This window comes from Linepithema humile, chromosome 7, assembly GCF_040581485.1.
Source record: "Linepithema humile isolate Giens D197 chromosome 7, Lhum_UNIL_v1.0, whole genome shotgun sequence".
Taxonomy (NCBI): Eukaryota; Metazoa; Arthropoda; class Insecta; order Hymenoptera; family Formicidae; genus Linepithema; species Linepithema humile.
The window spans coordinates 20946330-20964728 of NC_090134.1; the positions used below are offsets into that span (position 1 = coordinate 20946330).

Here is an 18399-nt window from a genome sequence, read left to right on the forward strand (position 1 = left end):
AGGACCGACAAAGACGCGACAAGGACGCGAGAAAATTTGCCGCTAGAAGCACATCGCGCAGCTTAAACGTCGGAGAGAACTTGACTTCGTAGTACCATTTATGCAAGGTGTTTGCATGCCAACGTCAAATATTTGCAAGGTCTGCGCGCTTATTAAAGCAAAGAAAGCTGCATATAATTCTCTATAATAATACATAATAATTATTATCTCTCTCTCACTGTATTATACATTCAATTTTACCTCATGATATAAACTACAAGATCTTTGTCTAATAAAAAAATATAGAATATTAAATATTGAAGTTTAAATAAATATGTGATAAAAGCATAAAAAATAAATAGTTAAACAAATGCCATTTCATGACGCGCTGTCATAAAAAGGCTGGAAGCGTAAAAGACTAATATCGATCGTACTGATATATTTTATTAGGGCTGCTTGTGGCTGTTATAGCACTTAATCTCGGGCTTTATAACGCCGATGTTCGATATGCACAATGCTCCTCTACATATAAATTTATCGATAAATTTACGAGAACGAGCAAATAATTAAATCGAGGATCCTCGTGTGTAGTTCACGCGCATACAGGAAATTGGACAGAACGCTCCATCCGACATACAGGGGATTAAAGTGCCGTATCGCGCTTGATGTCATATCGGTGTCGAAATCGTTTTTTTTTTTTTTTTTTTTCAAAACTGACTGAATATCTGCGTGAATTTTTGCGAAAATAGATCTCGCCAACATCGACCAGATTGCGGTGTACCGCAAACACTTAAATAGAGATTTCTTCAAAGAAAAGCTCAACCGAAGCGGATAGAAAAAAAGTAGGCAAAGTGTAATCGAGCGAAAACACCAACACAATGGATGAATACAGAGACCAGCTCAATAATGGGTCACCGATAATCCAAATCAATTAACCGGTCTAAATTCTTTCGATTATGCAAGCCTAAAGGACTCATTCTAAATCTCGTGGAATAATTATGCTAAAATTTAAGCTAAAATGCATTTGTTTTTTCATATAAAGTGAGATTATTTTTACGAAGAGTGTAAGGAACTTTCATTCGATAAAGTGCGGCGTTGCAGCGCGCAAAACGCTCTTGATATCAAGGGCACCCAAACGGCTGTCATCACCGGCATCTCTGTCGGCGCTTTTCGTTGCGCTTCGAATGCACCGCGCGCACTCGTTACACGCTGCAACGTAGGAAATAACAATTTCTCCGAATCATTGTCTCGGGGCGACAATGATCGATGAACTGTGCGGCGAGGACAATGTGCCAGGGGTCCAGGAGCCGCGACAGGGAATGGGGCCACCGGCTGTAGGTACATTATGTATTGCACAGCACCGCGTATACATATGTACAGGGTGAACAATGCAGAATTAATATCGCCTTTTTTTTATTGAGGCACAGAGTGCTGACCGTCAGTGTTCAAATAGACTGCATTAAATATATACTATGGTAAGCAATTTAAAAATTGCATTTCTTAAAACTGCATGCTAAAGTGATATAAAATCGCGAATATTTAAATATTTTGTTCCATATTTGATATTTTCTTCACTCGTGGCACACAATTTGCACCCGGGAACAGTTTATAGTATGTAAAATAAATATAAGATTATACAAACTGACTTTTAAATATTTTCGGGAAATAGCGTCACATTAATATTCTGTTCTTTCCGATCGATTCACCCGATATGTACCGAAGACGAATTTGCGGAAGGTACTTATGACTTATGCCGTTCTCGGCTCTCGTGCGGTACTCGGAACTGTCATTAGACTAATTATACATTGCTCGTACAGTGTCTGCAGAGACGCGAGAATCTAACGTATCGTGCCGTATCATTGCGCGACGGTAGTTGGCGGCGGCACAAATTCCGCGCCCTTCTTCCCCATCGTTACGCGCGCACGATTCGCAACAACACGATTTTCTAGGTGACAATTTCCACCGCAACACGCTAACACGAGTTGTTCTACTTCCGGGTGGTTTCATCTTCACGCGAAACATAAGAGCGTCACGTATTATATTTCATTGCGCTCGGCTGTAGTAGGAAAAATATATACAAGTTATGTTTAACACAAGCGCTAACTTTCTGTTACTCGGAGCTAACAAAGTCAAACGTAATTTTATAATATTTTATCCGGCGACGAAGTTTAATTTCGCTAAAAGCTATGTGCATTATATAAAGGTAAATAATTCATGTATTAAAATACCTCGGAATAATTTCGTTGATGAAGAATTCGTTTGGGGCGAGTGTTTGTCGCATCGGTTATATATATCTCGATAATTCTTCTTCTCTAAAACAAAAAACCAAACTATGTTATAATGTATTTTAATTCAAAGTAAAGCTTTTAAGTATTTTTAGTTGCATTTAAATTATTATGTATATCAACAAGCTCAACATTTGCCTCTCATCTTTTTTTATTATAATTTTATTGGTCTTTTCATAATTTTATATCAAGATATTGCGTTATGTTTGCGAAGAATAATTTTAATTGTTACACAATTCATCTTTTTAAAATCAATAAGCGTTGTTTTTATCGCTTTTGCCTTCCGTCGCGTATATAGGGTTACGTATATCATGTACATAACATTTATCAGAGAGAGCAACTGCTCGTTAATCGCGGGTTCATCCACTTGAATGATGATCGATCGGAGAGTTCTTATAACGCATATTATGTATTCGCGTGCGTATACGTGCGCCGATAATACTAACATGCGCTCTTCTCGCTTACAGAGTAACGAACGAGTCGATCCCGAGCCGAGATACTGCTCTTACAAATGAGTCGGGATGAATACCGCCGGGAGATACGAAATTCGCGACATAAATGACATTAATTATTATCTTCGCTTGACGAATCGCGTACCCCATTCAAGAGATTCCCTTTCGTGGAGCTCAGGACGGCACATTTCTGCATGTCCTGCACAAAACTTAAGACAGCTTCCGCAAGATTCATTAGCTGTTATCACCGGTGGATTAATTAGCTCTCAAGGGACCAATAGAGCACTGTGATTCACGTCCTGATAAAAGATACATGTCTCGGAAAGAGATAACTATTATATTATATTATGCACATATTATTTTTTAAATAAAAAAGTAGTTATTCTTTCTTCTTATTAATGCTTTCACATATCAAGGATTTTTTCTTACGAAAATGGGAAAATGTCGCAAGATCACAACCAATATTATATAACAATGCAGTTTTATCTAATCGCATAAAGTATTTTTGATCGATTCGACCTGTAATTACCACCATCTCTCTCTCAACTCTATTATTTTTTCAGTGAAATTGAAAATGCATGTAAATGCACTTCTAAAACGACAGCTAGAGTTCTTTTTCTTTTTTTCAGCACCTCGACACTGATTTCAATATTAATTCGAAGGAAGGGCTCCACGTCGTGCAGAAGTTTCCAAACGCATTACTTTGCATACGAATCGGCGGCGAATCGAAATAGAAATCGTCGGCATACATTCAACGTAGCGCGCGCTTGGTTAGGCTTTACGTGTAAACGTAAGAAAGTTTTAATTGCTTCAGCCATGCAACACATTTACCAAAAGCACGCACGTGTCTAATGCTCTTGAAATAAATGTCCAGACGTCATATTGTATGTCTCTATTCGCAACGCGGAAGGCTATACGTTGACGAAGTCTTTCGGATAATTTCTAAACCGTCAAATATAACAATGAAACTTTCTCAATCAATGTTGTAATAGAAAATTTAAACGAACTAATGCACTTCGCAATGCATAAGCATTGCTTACGCTTTGCCACATGATATGCTCACAAACGTTTCACTTTATATATAGTCGTTTTGTTCAATTAAGCTTACAAACTCACTAACTCTACGGTAACAGACGCTTAATTACACAAATAGAATTATCCACAATAGTTGAATGTATGCAGCGAGAGTACGTCTTTATGAAAGACGGAATCGCTTTCTAGGAGTAAACATTTAACTGGAAGCTTTCCAAACTATATATTCTGTCAGGAGAATTGAGAATTTACGTACCTACTTCTGTAACTGGCAATGGCACTTTCACAGACACTTGCAACGATCGATGGTAAAATGATTAACACCATCTTAACGCTTAATGCGCATCATAATCATAAACCACAGTTTTTCTATATGTTTACTTTATATGCGCAAATATAATATTTTTCTTGATTTCATCAGAACGTATAATGTTTTCTCTTAATCACCGCGGCAATTCCAATTTAAAAAACATTATTTCATTATTATTATGTCATTTTATTATCCTTTATAATTAAATTACATCTGCAAACAACCGCGCGGCGCGTGTAATGCGTCTTTCTCTGGTTCGTAAAATGTTATTAAACATACTTCACGATATCCTGTAACAGAATGTGTATTTACACTGCAAACTTTGCAAACTGTGAGCACTCACGGCACTTGGAAATACATGTCCGCAGCTGCTCGTGTTATTACGTTCATCGCGATAAAATAAAGCTCATCTGCTAAAATTCATCTCAGTCACACGGAGAGAATGACTATTGATCCTTGCCGCCTGATGAAAGTTGAAAGGATTCGCTATACTCTTTTGCACCCGATTCGCGCAATTGAATTTTCGCAAATCGATCGCTCATCAAGATCTCTCTTTGCCTCATAGCGTTTCACGGACCCGTGTCGAAATGTCGACGACCCTGTCAGCGTTTTTCGTGTTGCAGAGAAAAAGTGAGGCGCACACTGAGGACGGATGGAAATCCAGCACCTACTTTACATTCGCCATTCGAAACTGGATCAGATACAGGACGATTTAGGTAAACGTCTCGGCTGAATCCAACCTACGCTTCCTCGGATAACACTCAGACTTTGCGTCGAGACTTTGTCTCGTTTCTGCCGTCTTTTTATTTTACGGATTTATTCGATATGCGTGGTAAAGCCTTCTTCTTTAGCAACATGGTATCATTTATGTATACACATATGTTATAGATATTTATCACACGATAAACGCACGCTTTTACAAAGGAATATTATTTTTGGTAAAACAAAGAGATTTTAATTCTTCCGTACGATTGTTGTTGCGAAAATTATGATTCGCAGTTAGCAATATTTTTCTTTGTGCATATCGTGATAAATATGCGTAAAGATTGCGATTAACTTGCATAAAACTAAGTAAACGTCAAGCGTATGTGGAACTGTCGATACCAGAATAAATCATATAAAGGTGCCTTCTTAAGATTCAAACGATAGATTTTGCGAAGTAAATTATTACGTTTGTAGGAAGTACAACATACAATTATCGCTTCGAGCGACTTGACTTTGTTTCATTGTACTCTTTCTACCCACTACTTTATATCTACCACTCGAATCGATCAGTCTAAAAATATTCATTCAAATATTTCGCTCGAGGCTCTTATACATACGAACATACCGATTATATTCATTTCATTCATGATTGATTAGATAGAGGAGCATAATGATTGTTGGTTACTTCAATAATATTTTTAAACATTCCGCATAGATTTTCTATCACCACAGCGCTTTAAATATTAAAATAAACACAATTTTTTTCCTTGGAGATAATTAGTGCCTCTCTGACGTAACACATAAATACGTAATTACACTGTGAAGTGCCTGCTTCCATCGTGATATCATCCAAACGCAAATTTGTTCTCTATCTACCATATTTCCGACAGTTGCCGGTTTTCTTCTCTCAGGGGACAGGTGAGATAAGAGCATGCGACAAAGAGGAAGAAAAAAAGAGAAGAAACGAGCAGCTTTATCCGACGCAGCCGGGCGGAAAATAGCTAATATTCTAAGACATCGGGCGACATTGCGAGCGAGATGGAGCTTCCAACTGGCGGCTCGTGTGTGTATATACTCGGGAAGAAACTGTTTCCTTCTGCGGCCACTTGCTCGTGAAAGCTCCCAAATTTACCAACGGCAAAAGACGGCAATGTCGCTCGCGAGCTCGTTCTGACATTTCAATCTGATTCAAGCCCGTGAAACAAGGAAAAAGAAGCGTCAGAATGTCTTTTTCTGCAACCGCGTCGCTGCCTACAAATAGATTCGGGTCAGAGCACAAAGCACAAAATATCCTAATGAACTTTTGCTCGGCAAACTTGGAAATTACCCGTCGCAGCAGAATATAGCGCGATATGATGAAATTAATTGGAGACGCCAGAAATAAACAGCTTCGCGAAAAATTGATCTGCATATTTCAATGAATTGCAAAATGTGGTTATAAAAATACGTACTTCGGAAGAAAATTTATATAATGAAATATCGTGAGATTGTTTGCAGAATTATCAAATCTTAATTATAGCACATAACAATGCCAGTAGATTGATTTATACGAGTTTGAATTTGGCCTTCGGCCAATCAACGATGTGGGTAAGCAATAAAATGATGCCGGTCAGTGGATAATTTAAGGGAGAATATAGACAACCTTTATGAATTTTGGTTAACTGCTAGTTAACCCATTTCACGATTCGTTAGAGAACCACGTTTGGCATTTCATCATATAAATATCGTGGCACACAATCCGGTTTTCGTCCTTTTATTTTTTTATAATAAAAAATATATAACAAGCGTCTGCATGAATAAATATTAAATCATATTTCTTCATTGTGTTACTTTTAACTAAATTATACAACTATCGTTAACTATCTTAAAAAAAGTAAATAAAATAGATATTAGCATTTAATATAATGTTGCAAAAACTTTAAATTAATAATTCGATTTCATTGTAATAAAATAGCTATCAGTAAAATGTATCTTCTTTTATCGATTCATTCATAATGTTGAATAAAAACGAAGACACTTTGTTCACGACAAAAAAATTAATGTCACAACAGTCTTCTTGTCACTGGTATTTATTTGATATTTTTGGATTATTGGAGCATACCATCGTTTAAGCAATACAGACAAATTAAAATTATCAAAATTATAAATGAGCTTTTATTATTCTATACGTTTCGTATTCTATTTTTCAATTATCGCTATTATTTAAAAGCGATAATCTGCCGTGTGTAAAATTTGAAAAGCGTTTCTTTCAATTTCCGGTTCAAAATAAAATTTGTCATATAATGAAACGTTTGTAATAGCACGATAATGACAAATTACAAAGCCATAAATCTGCCTGCATTTGAAGATCGATTAACGGCAACGAATACTTCTTTGTACTTTATAACTCACATATACGTACAAAATTTGGAACAAATGTTTGTTATTGTAAGCGACGGTTGACATCTAAAAAAATAAAAATTTTCTACAATGATTAAAAAAATATAGTCTGGCAAAAGTAATAACATTTTTAAGAAAAACAAATTTTATGAAATGACAGAAACATAGCTACATTGTGTTTCCACAATTGCGAGATAGAGTATAAAATAGACGAATTATCTTTTGCAATTTTCGAGTATCAGGAAAGATAAAGATTGCCATCATTTTATCGGCAGTTGCCATACCATGGACAATCGCCTTTTCTTGGGAGGTTCGGAGAGGTGATTTGAAGGATTTACTAAATGGTCTACTTGACAGAAATAAAAATAATAACGGTTGCGATCACAATGACCCACTGGCATGTTGAAACACATTTCCTCTTATTACATCGCACAAATAGAACGATATATGCACATCTAAATTACTATTTCATTAAATTTAAAACATTTTTATAAAAAACTAAACTTCACATTAATATTATTTATATCGCAGATATCAATAGACTTAAGTCACTTGAGCCATAAGTCACGTTGTAATCATGGTAAGTAAAAAATTCCTTATGATGTAATATATCAATGATATAATAAAGACTGCATTAATTGCATACTTTTTTTATTGCAGGAGGTTGTGGAGCAAAAAGTGGTGGAGCACAAACTAGACGAACGCAAACTAGTGAAACGCAAGGCAATGAAGTAAAAAATAATGGAGGCACTGAAAGGAGGAATCGAAAAAAGAATAACTGAAATAGAAAGTGAACGAGCAGGAAATAGTGGAACTAAAGATACAGGAAAAAACGATAAGCAATACTGTGGCGACTGCAAATGGTGTAGCTTTAAGTCTGATTAGCACTTGATAAAAGTGGAGCATCAGCAAGTGCTTTCTGCGGCTGCCGCGGAAAGTAAAAATAATGTCGGAAAGGGCTTCCGCTGCAACAGCCGTTGCAAACGCTGTAGCATCTGCTGAATCGAGTGGAAAAGGTGACTCCGGAAAAAGTTTATCAAAAGCGAATGCTAATGCATCCACACAATCAGAAAACAAAGATGGATCTGGAAAGAGTTTGTCGAAAACATCGGCAGACTCAAACGCTAATGCTTCTGCAAATACAAATGGAAAAAAATGCTTCCAGAAAGGATTCGTCTAACGCAACATCGGAAAGCAAAGATTAATCTGCAAAAAATTCATCAAGTGCATCAGCCAACGCAAGCGCAATCGCGTTCACAAAATCCAGTGGCAAAGGAAAAGGGCGTCGTCAGACGCTTTAGCAAATGCAAGTGCTAATGCAACCGCAGAATCTAGAAGCAAAAGTGGAAGACAAAGTAAATCTAGCGCTTCATCCAAAGGATCAGGCTCGAATGATGGTAACTCTAATGACGCATGAGTAAACGCGTCAGCAAATGCAAATGCTGCAGCACCCACAGTAAAAGATAAAGTCAGTTCACTTGCGAAAGCTGTTGCGAACGCAAAGGCAGGCAACGATAATTTTGTAACTAAAATAACTGCATATAAATCAAAACTAATACAAAATTCAAAGAAAACTTAATAATATTGAATAACTTCATAATATTAAATTTATTACATTATGTATTTCAATTTTATATGAGTTGATATCAATGATACATTTCCAATGATATTTATCAAATTATTGTTTGGATATTTAAAATAATATAATTATGATGTTTCGTAAATATAATTTTATTCGTTTGGACGTTATGGAAGAATTATTTATATTATGTAACGCGAAATACACATATTCTTGCATTAATGTAGTAATTACTTTAATATAACTCTTTCAACATTGCAAATTTGTATTAATATAGAATATTACATATCTTTAAAAGCTATGATTTTATTGCAATAAATTGATGCAACAGAATACAAAATTATGTAAACTCAATTTATTGTATACTTTCATGCAATATTTTTTTCATAATGTGCTAAATAATATGTAAATTAAATTAATTTTATTATAAGATATTTATTTATATATTGTATCATTTATCAACTAATATCGTCTGCCCTATGCAGAATAGATAATATTTCCCAAAAACTATTATTAATTTAGATATTACGTGATATTATATGAACAAATTTTGCAAGTGGAGCATGCAAGAAACTGCTCACGTTTGCACAATTATAACTTATACCACGCGTAAACTTTACCGTTCGCCATTTTCATGAATGAATTCTCATATCTATTTAAAAAAACATAATTGAATTTGACTTTACATTCTATGCTTGCATCGCAGTTTCATGCGATTAACAAAATAGTTCGCGCTGCTCAATAATACGTTCGCGAATTATGATACCCTAAGTTCTAAGAGCAAATTCTAGGCTTATAGCCGGATCGCGCGGCAAGCGAGGTAATAGCGTTATACCGAGTTTACTCTCGTACTTTAGAGTTCTGTAATTCGCAATTGAGACATCGGAGTACTAGCTTATTCCCTAAAGTGCCCGTACCTCATCTTCTGGTATACCGAGTTTACCCTTGTACTTTGGAAATCCATGAATTTGTGATACGGTCAATGGAACAGTACAGTCTTGTATACCTTGTGAAATTCAGATTATTATCGTAACTTTTGAATTATTATTAAGCGCAAAGTGAATATGGAATATATTTGCTAGTAATGAAGCAAACTTGTAGATTCAGCATAACGATTACATCTTCAGAATCCAATGTCATTTGTCATTATCAACACAAGTTGCAAAATTTCTTTTCTGAAATATCGTATAATGAGCTCGAGTGAATACAACTGCTAACAGTATTACAACGTACGTATCTCTAAATATGTCGCCAGCATTTCAAGTTATTCCGACGTATGCCGATGTTTCGATTTACATATAGTTGTCTAGTAACGTCGGCGAATAAGCTTGATACATCCGTTTGTAATGAAACGGGACCAAGAACGATGGGCAGAAAGAGAGAAAACGATGGACGCGCAGGGAGACATGGATGGAGGAAGAAACGGAAGTTAGGCATTTTCTGACGAGTTGCACAGCAAATACAATGCTATTGTACCTGCGTCACCAACACGTTAAAACTTGCGTCCAATATATTCACCGATACTTCTCATGGCGCGAGAGATACGCGCGTTCGTAAACCCAATATCGCTGACAGTCGCTGTCTCGACGCATATTGCTACGCTTTAAAAAGCATCGCGAGCGGTTGGCGCCAAATCGTATCTCCTTCATTCCTTGTTGGCCCTCGTACATGTCAGAAGAGTACGGAGGAACAGGTAACATGGTGAAACGAGAGAAGCTTGTCCGCGGACAAGCACGTTGGATGGGTTCTCTTTCTCTCTTTCTCTCCCGATGTGACCGCTTTACTAAAACGAGCTCATTCAGCGAGCGTCCGCTTTCAAGCTAACGTCATCATGATGTAAAGAACTTAATAGAACGACCGGTCAATGTATCTGTGTTACTGACCGAGTTGATAATTTTAATAGAACATTGCGGCAAATATATGTGATTTCAATACGGAATGTATGCAGATACATATCAGAACAGAGAATGCACTTCCAATTTTATGATACAATTCTCAAAGCAAAATATTCGAGCGTTTCAGATTATCCGCAGTTCACGAATATAACGAAGATTAAAATAAATTAATTACAATTATTTTAAGTTGAAGAATGCTGCCGCTTAGTTAAATAAATGCCACATTGGTGCAAAAAAAAAAAAATACCTAATATTCTTGCAATTTTTATATTACGTATATCTCAATAATTCACAATTGTCAGAGTAATAAGCGATACAAAGTACGTAGACAATCTTCATGAGCTTCAAGTATCACGCTCTATGTAGAAAGCACTTTGTGCGGCGATGTCCAATTACGTTTCACCGGATATAAATCATCGGAAATATTGCGCTCGTCGGCGTTACCGTTTGCTGGACACCATATATTTATAGTGCCTATTGCATAGTGATAGCTTTACGGTGATACATATTTATAAGCTGTCAAACGCCAACACATTTGCACACTGTTTTACACCCGTTTACATCACGTTAGAAAAATAGATAATTATGTGTGCATCAACAGACAATTAATAATTACATTAAATTTTAATTATTCCACAAGCTGAGTTTTATGCAATATGATCTCAATTCCTCATATTTCTTTTCAATAAGCGATCCATTACAGTTTTTGCAATAATTTAATATTGAATAAAATTAATGGAATTGCTTCGATATTTTATTCATGTAATTTTTCTTATTACAAGGCTATTAATGTTTAATGCTGAAATTGTTATAATCTTTGCGTGAGTGAAATCATATAGTGCAAATTAGGACTTGGAACAAGTGAAATCAGGACCCGTATCGTTAATGCAACGGTCAGCCAATAATGCGCGCCGTAGAACGCACTTTTTTTTCCATATCCATCAAGCGTCGATTGGTTTAAATCACGATACATTGCGACTCGCTAACATGCGCGCCGCGCACGGTCATCACGGCGTTGGCGGTCCGCAAATTACAGACTTCGTTAGAATCCCCGTTATCTCGATACCTCATCTCTCGCCGCGGGAATTATAAAAACAATTCAGATTTATACCTTACGGCTTATCACGCCGGAGAAAGTTATCTACGTGCGCACGGCACGAGTGCGGCCCGAGCGCGCGCCGTTACTCCGTTCATTCGTTGCAAAGACGGGGCCGATAAATCTTGCCGAAGAATGGTTTTGTTTCCACTAAAGATTACAGACGCTCGATAAAAAGTCATTGTACGAGAGAAAATCGAGGGGGTTCTCGATTATCGTGAGAATAAAATTGTGCGCGCATCTCTCCGTAATAGTAGTTACTTTACCCGTCAACATTCATGATTTCTCATTGAGCCATATAATAAGGATAATGTCGATTGAAATTACATTAAATAAGAAGAAAATTTACACGATTCTCTCGAACGAGAAAAAAGTTGCAATAATATATAGAAAACTTTCGTAGCATATCGGACTTTAACAATTGCTTTCTTCTCGTCCTTTCGAATAAAATCGATGTCGACGTGGTATTTGCCTTTTGATCTCGGAGGCCACGAGTTTCCTTGCTCGAAATTTATATGTATATGTTAATATGTAAAACGAGAGAGAAAAATTTGGGGAGAAAAGAGAAGAAAAATAAAGAAAGATTCACCGGATAGAGCGGCACTTTAATTTATTTAGCCGCCGTGCGCCGTAATCCGAGATATTCATCCGAGTAATGGGTAATCGTAGACGGAGTCGCAACCGTGCCCTTACGGAATCGCGGCAATTATAACTGTATGCGCCGCAGCGAATGGTACTCGCTTATAAGAATCGCGCGTGTATGCACCCATATGCGCGCGCGAGCGTGCTGTTACGAGAGGCATCGTACTTGCCGCGTCGGTATCTCGCATTACTCGAGAATGTCTGCTAACAAGTGGTTTTGATCGCGATCTCCGAGAAAGGTTGCATTTGTATTTTAACCTTTATAACATCCCACGATCATTGATGCGACGAACGACATTAATAGGGCGCAACAGTAGCATCTTGCGATCCAGATTTGACATAAATTTGACGCTAATAATTCGTTACGACCTGAATTAACTGACTTGGCCAGCATCCAAATTCTGTTCGCGATCCATCGCGAAATTTGTATACATAAGCGAGCGCGTAACTTTTAAGTTAATAATTTTGCGATTTATGTGAGACGAGAAAAAAGTACGAGAAGTGAACATGATAAATAAGAATAGCGATACGGAAAAGAGATTAGTGCACTCGACCGGCTCGTAACGCGACTACATGCAATGTGACGCGGTTGCACACGCCGGATACGTACACGCGGAATGCGAGTCTGAAATATTGTACGCCCCGGTCACCGGCACAGCGCGGAACAGGAGGAGTACGAAAGGAAGGAGGATAAGGATGAAGAGGACAACCCACGCGCCTCAATAACGATCACGATGCGCCCGTTGCCGAGCGCCGCTCTAGCCCCGAGCAACGAGTACGAAGACAATGGCCGTAAATACTGGATGCGAGATGCTCGTCATCGTACGGAGAAGCGAGGCATAATTCACAATGGATGTATCTCTTTAAATCGCGCGAAAGCGTAAAAGCTCATCGTGCGCCCGGCCGACCCGCAGCGTTCGCCGATGCGCTATCGCGACTGAACTTTGCCCGTTTCACCGGCTGCGCGATCGAACGTGACTTTTCCGCGAACTCACGTGCATCTGCCTATTTCAAAAGCAAGGAAGCCCAAATACGAGATACCACAAGAACGATCGGCAGGTAGCATGGAACTGTGGACAGCGCGTCATGAATAAACCCACATCGATCTCTCCGAAAGCGGCGTGTCTATTTAACGTCACGGGTCGGAATCCGATCGTGTCTTTGAAAACACCGGGTTGCGAGTTTAATTCCCTTTGATGGATTTCGAACAAATCCGCTTAATAACAGCGATACATAATAAATGCTGTTTCCTACTAGCGCACCTCGAGTAATTCTCACTATAATTGCAGATAAAATAGATACACTAATATCACAGATTTAGATTCATCAATCCAGCCAGCATCAATCAAAGAGCTGTGAAAGGAATGGCGATAAATCAAATTTTCTGATGCTAAATAATGTTAAAGCGATAATGTTAAATAAAATCAGCTTTTCTGCTGCGGATAATTATCTTCGGATTGCTTCGCGCGTAAACTTGTGCGAATTCTCTTACCCGTCGTGATCATTAAAATCCCATTAGGAGGGAATTTTCAGAAATGCGCAGGGTCCCCGGCGAAATTGGAATAATCAACGTGATTGTATTAGCTGTATATTCCGTGCGACGTTCATTCTCCTTTGCGTATTTGCGTAATTCGAATGATTCCATCAAATAACTCAACAAACCGCGGCAAAATCACTGGAGTCCTCCTTACGTCCTCCATTTTTACTCGTTAACAATTTGCCCAAGATAGAATATCCACTTCGTGACACTTTGATGCGACGTCCTCTTCAAAACGTTAATAAGGATGTCGACGTTCCTCCATCCTGCCTAGTAATCCTGAAGATTAATTACGCTGTGAATTTACGGAGGTCCATCATAGCGTCACAGAGCCACTCTAGCGCAATGAGTAACTGCGGAATAATGATACGTTCGAACACTCATGCTCGCGTGAATTTTGCGCACTGACGGCCTGAGAAAACGCGAAATTTGAACGGACTGACAGCCGAGAGACAGCGCACTCTTTTTCTACATACACCATTGGAATACCAAATCCTGCGGCGACGAACACACTACATTACTCGAAACAAAGGAGGCTCACGCGGTTGAATGTGTGAACGTGAAAAGTGTCTGTCTTCCAGAATACACCGTTTGTTCCCCGTTTTCGTCGCGCCATTTCAGCGCTTTCGTCCCGCGAATGCAAGACTTCGTGAATAAAGCATTGTTCGATCTCCAACCCCCCGGAACGCGTCCGACGTCGACAGAAATCACAGAAATCTGTAAATGGAATCGCGGGGCGTCTCGTACACGCTTAAACAAACGCGCCTACATTGTGCCTAAACGAGTCGGCCGAGTTTAAATGAATTCCGAACACGCCCGGCTCAGAGTCTTGACAGCGATACATTCGCGCGCTCGTCTCAATGACGCTCGTTTTCGATGCTGGCACGTCGATTCGGCTTGCCCGTATTTCCATCGTAATAATCCACCCCTGCGACAGGCGCCGCGCGTTCAATGCGGATTGAACGCATTTAATGCGCGTTTAAAGCGCGAGAATAAACAGAAAAAGCTTCATTCGCTCACAGCGACATCGCTGGCACCGCTGTTAACTCGATTCCGGCGAATACTCGACTTGAGCCGCAACGAAACCATTTTACAATGGCGTGTACGCGTAATATCATTCATTGCGTTCATGAATTCAGTGAAACGAATACAGAACCAAAGTCATTCAGGGGAAACCTAGTGAGCCTCTTCATTTCAAAACAACGACTTATCATCGCATTCAATATTACTTATTAGCGCATTTAATGCGCCTAGCCTCCGCGCGAGATTTTTCACCGTTATCGATGTTTATCATGGTCAGTCACGACCGCGGGCCGAGAACAAAGGTGCGCTTTCCGTTATCCGCAACACTGTGGCCCGCCGACAGACGTGATTATGACTTACGTACAGCTTAAGACATCAACCTATTCTCGAGACGCTCGCCTCGTACTTCATCTTCCAGCTCAAATCCATTCGTCATTCGGTTGTGGACATAGTTCCGCGAATACACCGACAAACGATGTCATTAACTACTCTAAAAATAATCGTAACCTGAAATTAAGAGGCGACGATGATTTGCACCTGCGGTCGGGCCCGCGCGCTCGAAATAAATCTACCTCGCCTCAAAATAAAGACCGTGATGTATCGACGAATAAAATGCCTATTATTCTCAATAGCGCTGCCACTTGGCGCAAAACGAATGGTTAAGCCATCATTACTCGAAGTCCGACACTCTTGCGTCTCGCAAGTCGTGTAATGTTGTCCCGGCAAATACAAATAATAGTTAGTCAAAGTAATTTAGTCGTCTTACTATTCATGCGATTACACGCTTCTAGTAAAATACATTATTCATGTATTTGACCCGTTCGCACTCGTAGGCGAGTTATCTAGCAACCCACAAATACATTCCGCGTTTGTTCCCAAAACAATTGAGAAGCGCTTTATTCCGCCCACTAAGTAATAAGTAATAAAATTTCCGCTAACAGTAAAATGTAATAACGCAAAGTAACCTGACAACCATAATGTATTTTCATCGTTCTTCCTTCAAGAACAATGGAAGATTCTGATGTAATTACAAGAATTCAGTTGGCTTAGCGGGTGGCGCAATCGCCGCGGGCGAAAACGCGTAAAAACGCCAAAGGGTCAGGCAAAAGGCGAAAATATTAGGATTTATTTGTATAGTGATAGTTACGCGCAACGCATACCGTATTCCGCAGTGCGTGTTATTATAGCATACTTTCTGGACCGCCGCCAACTCTCGGAAAAATATCCAAAGAATACGTTGCATGTGCCATAATCGGAGGCGATATCATCCGGTTATTACATACCATAGTCAGGAATGCATCCCACTGATTTCACATGTGGTTAGTCGGTAAGTGAGAAGATCGGGGGCTTGCCGAGGATATGCTAGACTCAAACTCAAAAAGAAAGAAGCGAACGGCAACGCTTGCCTGCGAGAATACTTGGTGAAATCGCTTAAGCGCTGCAAACGTTCGGCAAATTCGTATTCGATTGCTTGGAAAAAGAGGTTTCAACATTTGCATTTATCGAATCACCGTGATACAAAGATTGAGGCTGGTTTCGTGCGGCAGAATAAAGATACAATTTTTAATATTGACTTAATCGAGATTTTCACGCTTGCTTCTTATCTGCATATTTAAACGAGTGTCGCAAAATAAGAAGAGAGATTATTGAAGTAAATAGAGTGTCTAATAAAATAAGATTTTTGTATTTTTTCCAAGAAAAAAATAATAGGTAGAGTATGATTGGATATAATTAACAAATTATCGACGTCATAAATACGTAATCAAACTAAATGTTCAATTTGCTAATTAGCTGTAGAACAGAAACAAGTAGCGCTGGTAAGAAAAAGAAGTAATACTATATATTAGAAAACAAACGCTGTGGAAATAAAGGACCCGATCCTTTATTTCAATGGCGTATTCATTTCTGGCGCTTTCACGAAGCATAGCGTTACTCTACCAAAGACTATAGAAGACCAAAGACTAAGAAGTTCTTCGAAAGGCAGCGGTAATCACGGAAACAATCATGATTTCAACGATGAGACTCGCAGAGTCTCAAGGTTTCAATGGCAAAAACGACCATTCCATAGATCGAAGAAAGAAAAGGCCGATGAGGAGCAACGAAGAGTGCGATTCGAAAGAGGGTGAAATAAAGAGAGAGCGATAAAATAGCGAGAAAAATTAGAAAAATAGGGAGAGCGTAAAAAGACGGTAGAGCGATGAAAAACTAATTATATTAAGTGACATCTAATTACGGACCCACGTTTTAAAATGACGCGCGCCTGCGGAAATGAGTACCGCGTGTAGCAAACAGCAAAATATTTACATAGATTGTTGGAATGAGTCGAGTATTAATTGTCAGAGCTAGTTATACGCCTTCACGAACAGAAAAGCTTCCATTATTTTCTTTCCCGTAACTCTTCGTTTTCATGAGGAAACGTTTCCACCTAGAGCCGATATAACATACTGCTCTCATCCTGTGAAAAGCACCTGCTTCACTCGGAAGTGGCCGGGGGCGTTGCGCAGAAAATTATTAAAAGAACTCGTTTAAAGGAATTTTAGCTGCGCAAAGAACGTCGCGCTATTATTAAGACACGGAAGAGCAAGTCGGAGATATGCAACTAATTGCGCTAAGGATACAGTGATACTTGTGGTATGCTGAAGGCAATTAGATAAAACAGCGACGCATTAAGAGCTATAACTTGCCGCAAATTGCTGCATTGTCGGTGCGAAACGAGAGTTCCGTGCGCCGCACGAGAATTATTTGTGTTTCTATTTCTCATTCGGGCAAAGGTCGGCGGATGTTAGAGCGCGGGTGCATTTTATACAAACCGGCGATAGATAATAACGAGTGCCAGAAATGTGCGCGATATTGCGCCATTATTAATCCGTTATGAGCGCTCACGTACGGTTATTACGAGGACGAAGCCGAAAAGCCGTTACAGTCATTTGAGCGGTACAGCGAAATTCGTTGTGGCGAATAACACTCGGCGTGTCGCCCAAGCGTGATTCGGTAGGACCGCCAAACAAAAATCGTCCAGTCTCGCAGCGTACATTTATCAAGATCAAAGATTCAAGGGACAAGATGAATTCCTCAGAGAGAACGTGGCCGGTGGGCCCGCCGGTCGCCGATGTCTACGGAAGACTAACGACTTTCGGCGAATAACTGCCAGCTCGGTGTGAACGTGTTTCGCGTATGTACCAATTCGTGATGCGTTTAAGTATTCGATGCGTTTTTTGCGAATATCGCCGGGAGTTTTACGTCGAAATCGTAGTTGGCGTAATTGCCGATTAGATCGAAAATTGGAAAATAAATGGCTAAATAATCATCAGTCTAAAGAAAAATTAAAAAAAAAAGATGCATAACCGAATAATATCATTACTTTTTTTTTAATTATATGTTAAGGAATCTATCAACAACTATGATGATCACACACGCGATTTCCGACGCGACAAATATGATCGATATGTTGGCGAAGCATAACGGCGCCTATTCCACGCGTCGTT

The 18399-nt window shown here is 39.0% G+C and overlaps 1 protein-coding gene across 1 annotated transcript in view; it reads right to left on the reverse strand.

The window, feature by feature from the left end:
- The window catches only part of LOC137001108 (uncharacterized), an 86216-nt gene that overhangs the window by 46804 nt on the left and 21013 nt on the right, over positions 1 to 18399 (reverse strand). The window contains exon 3 of the mRNA XM_067359255.1: positions 2208 to 2291. Within this exon, the coding sequence (XP_067215356.1) occupies positions 2208 to 2291 (84 nt within the window). The remainder of the gene's footprint in view (positions 1 to 2207; positions 2292 to 18399) is intronic.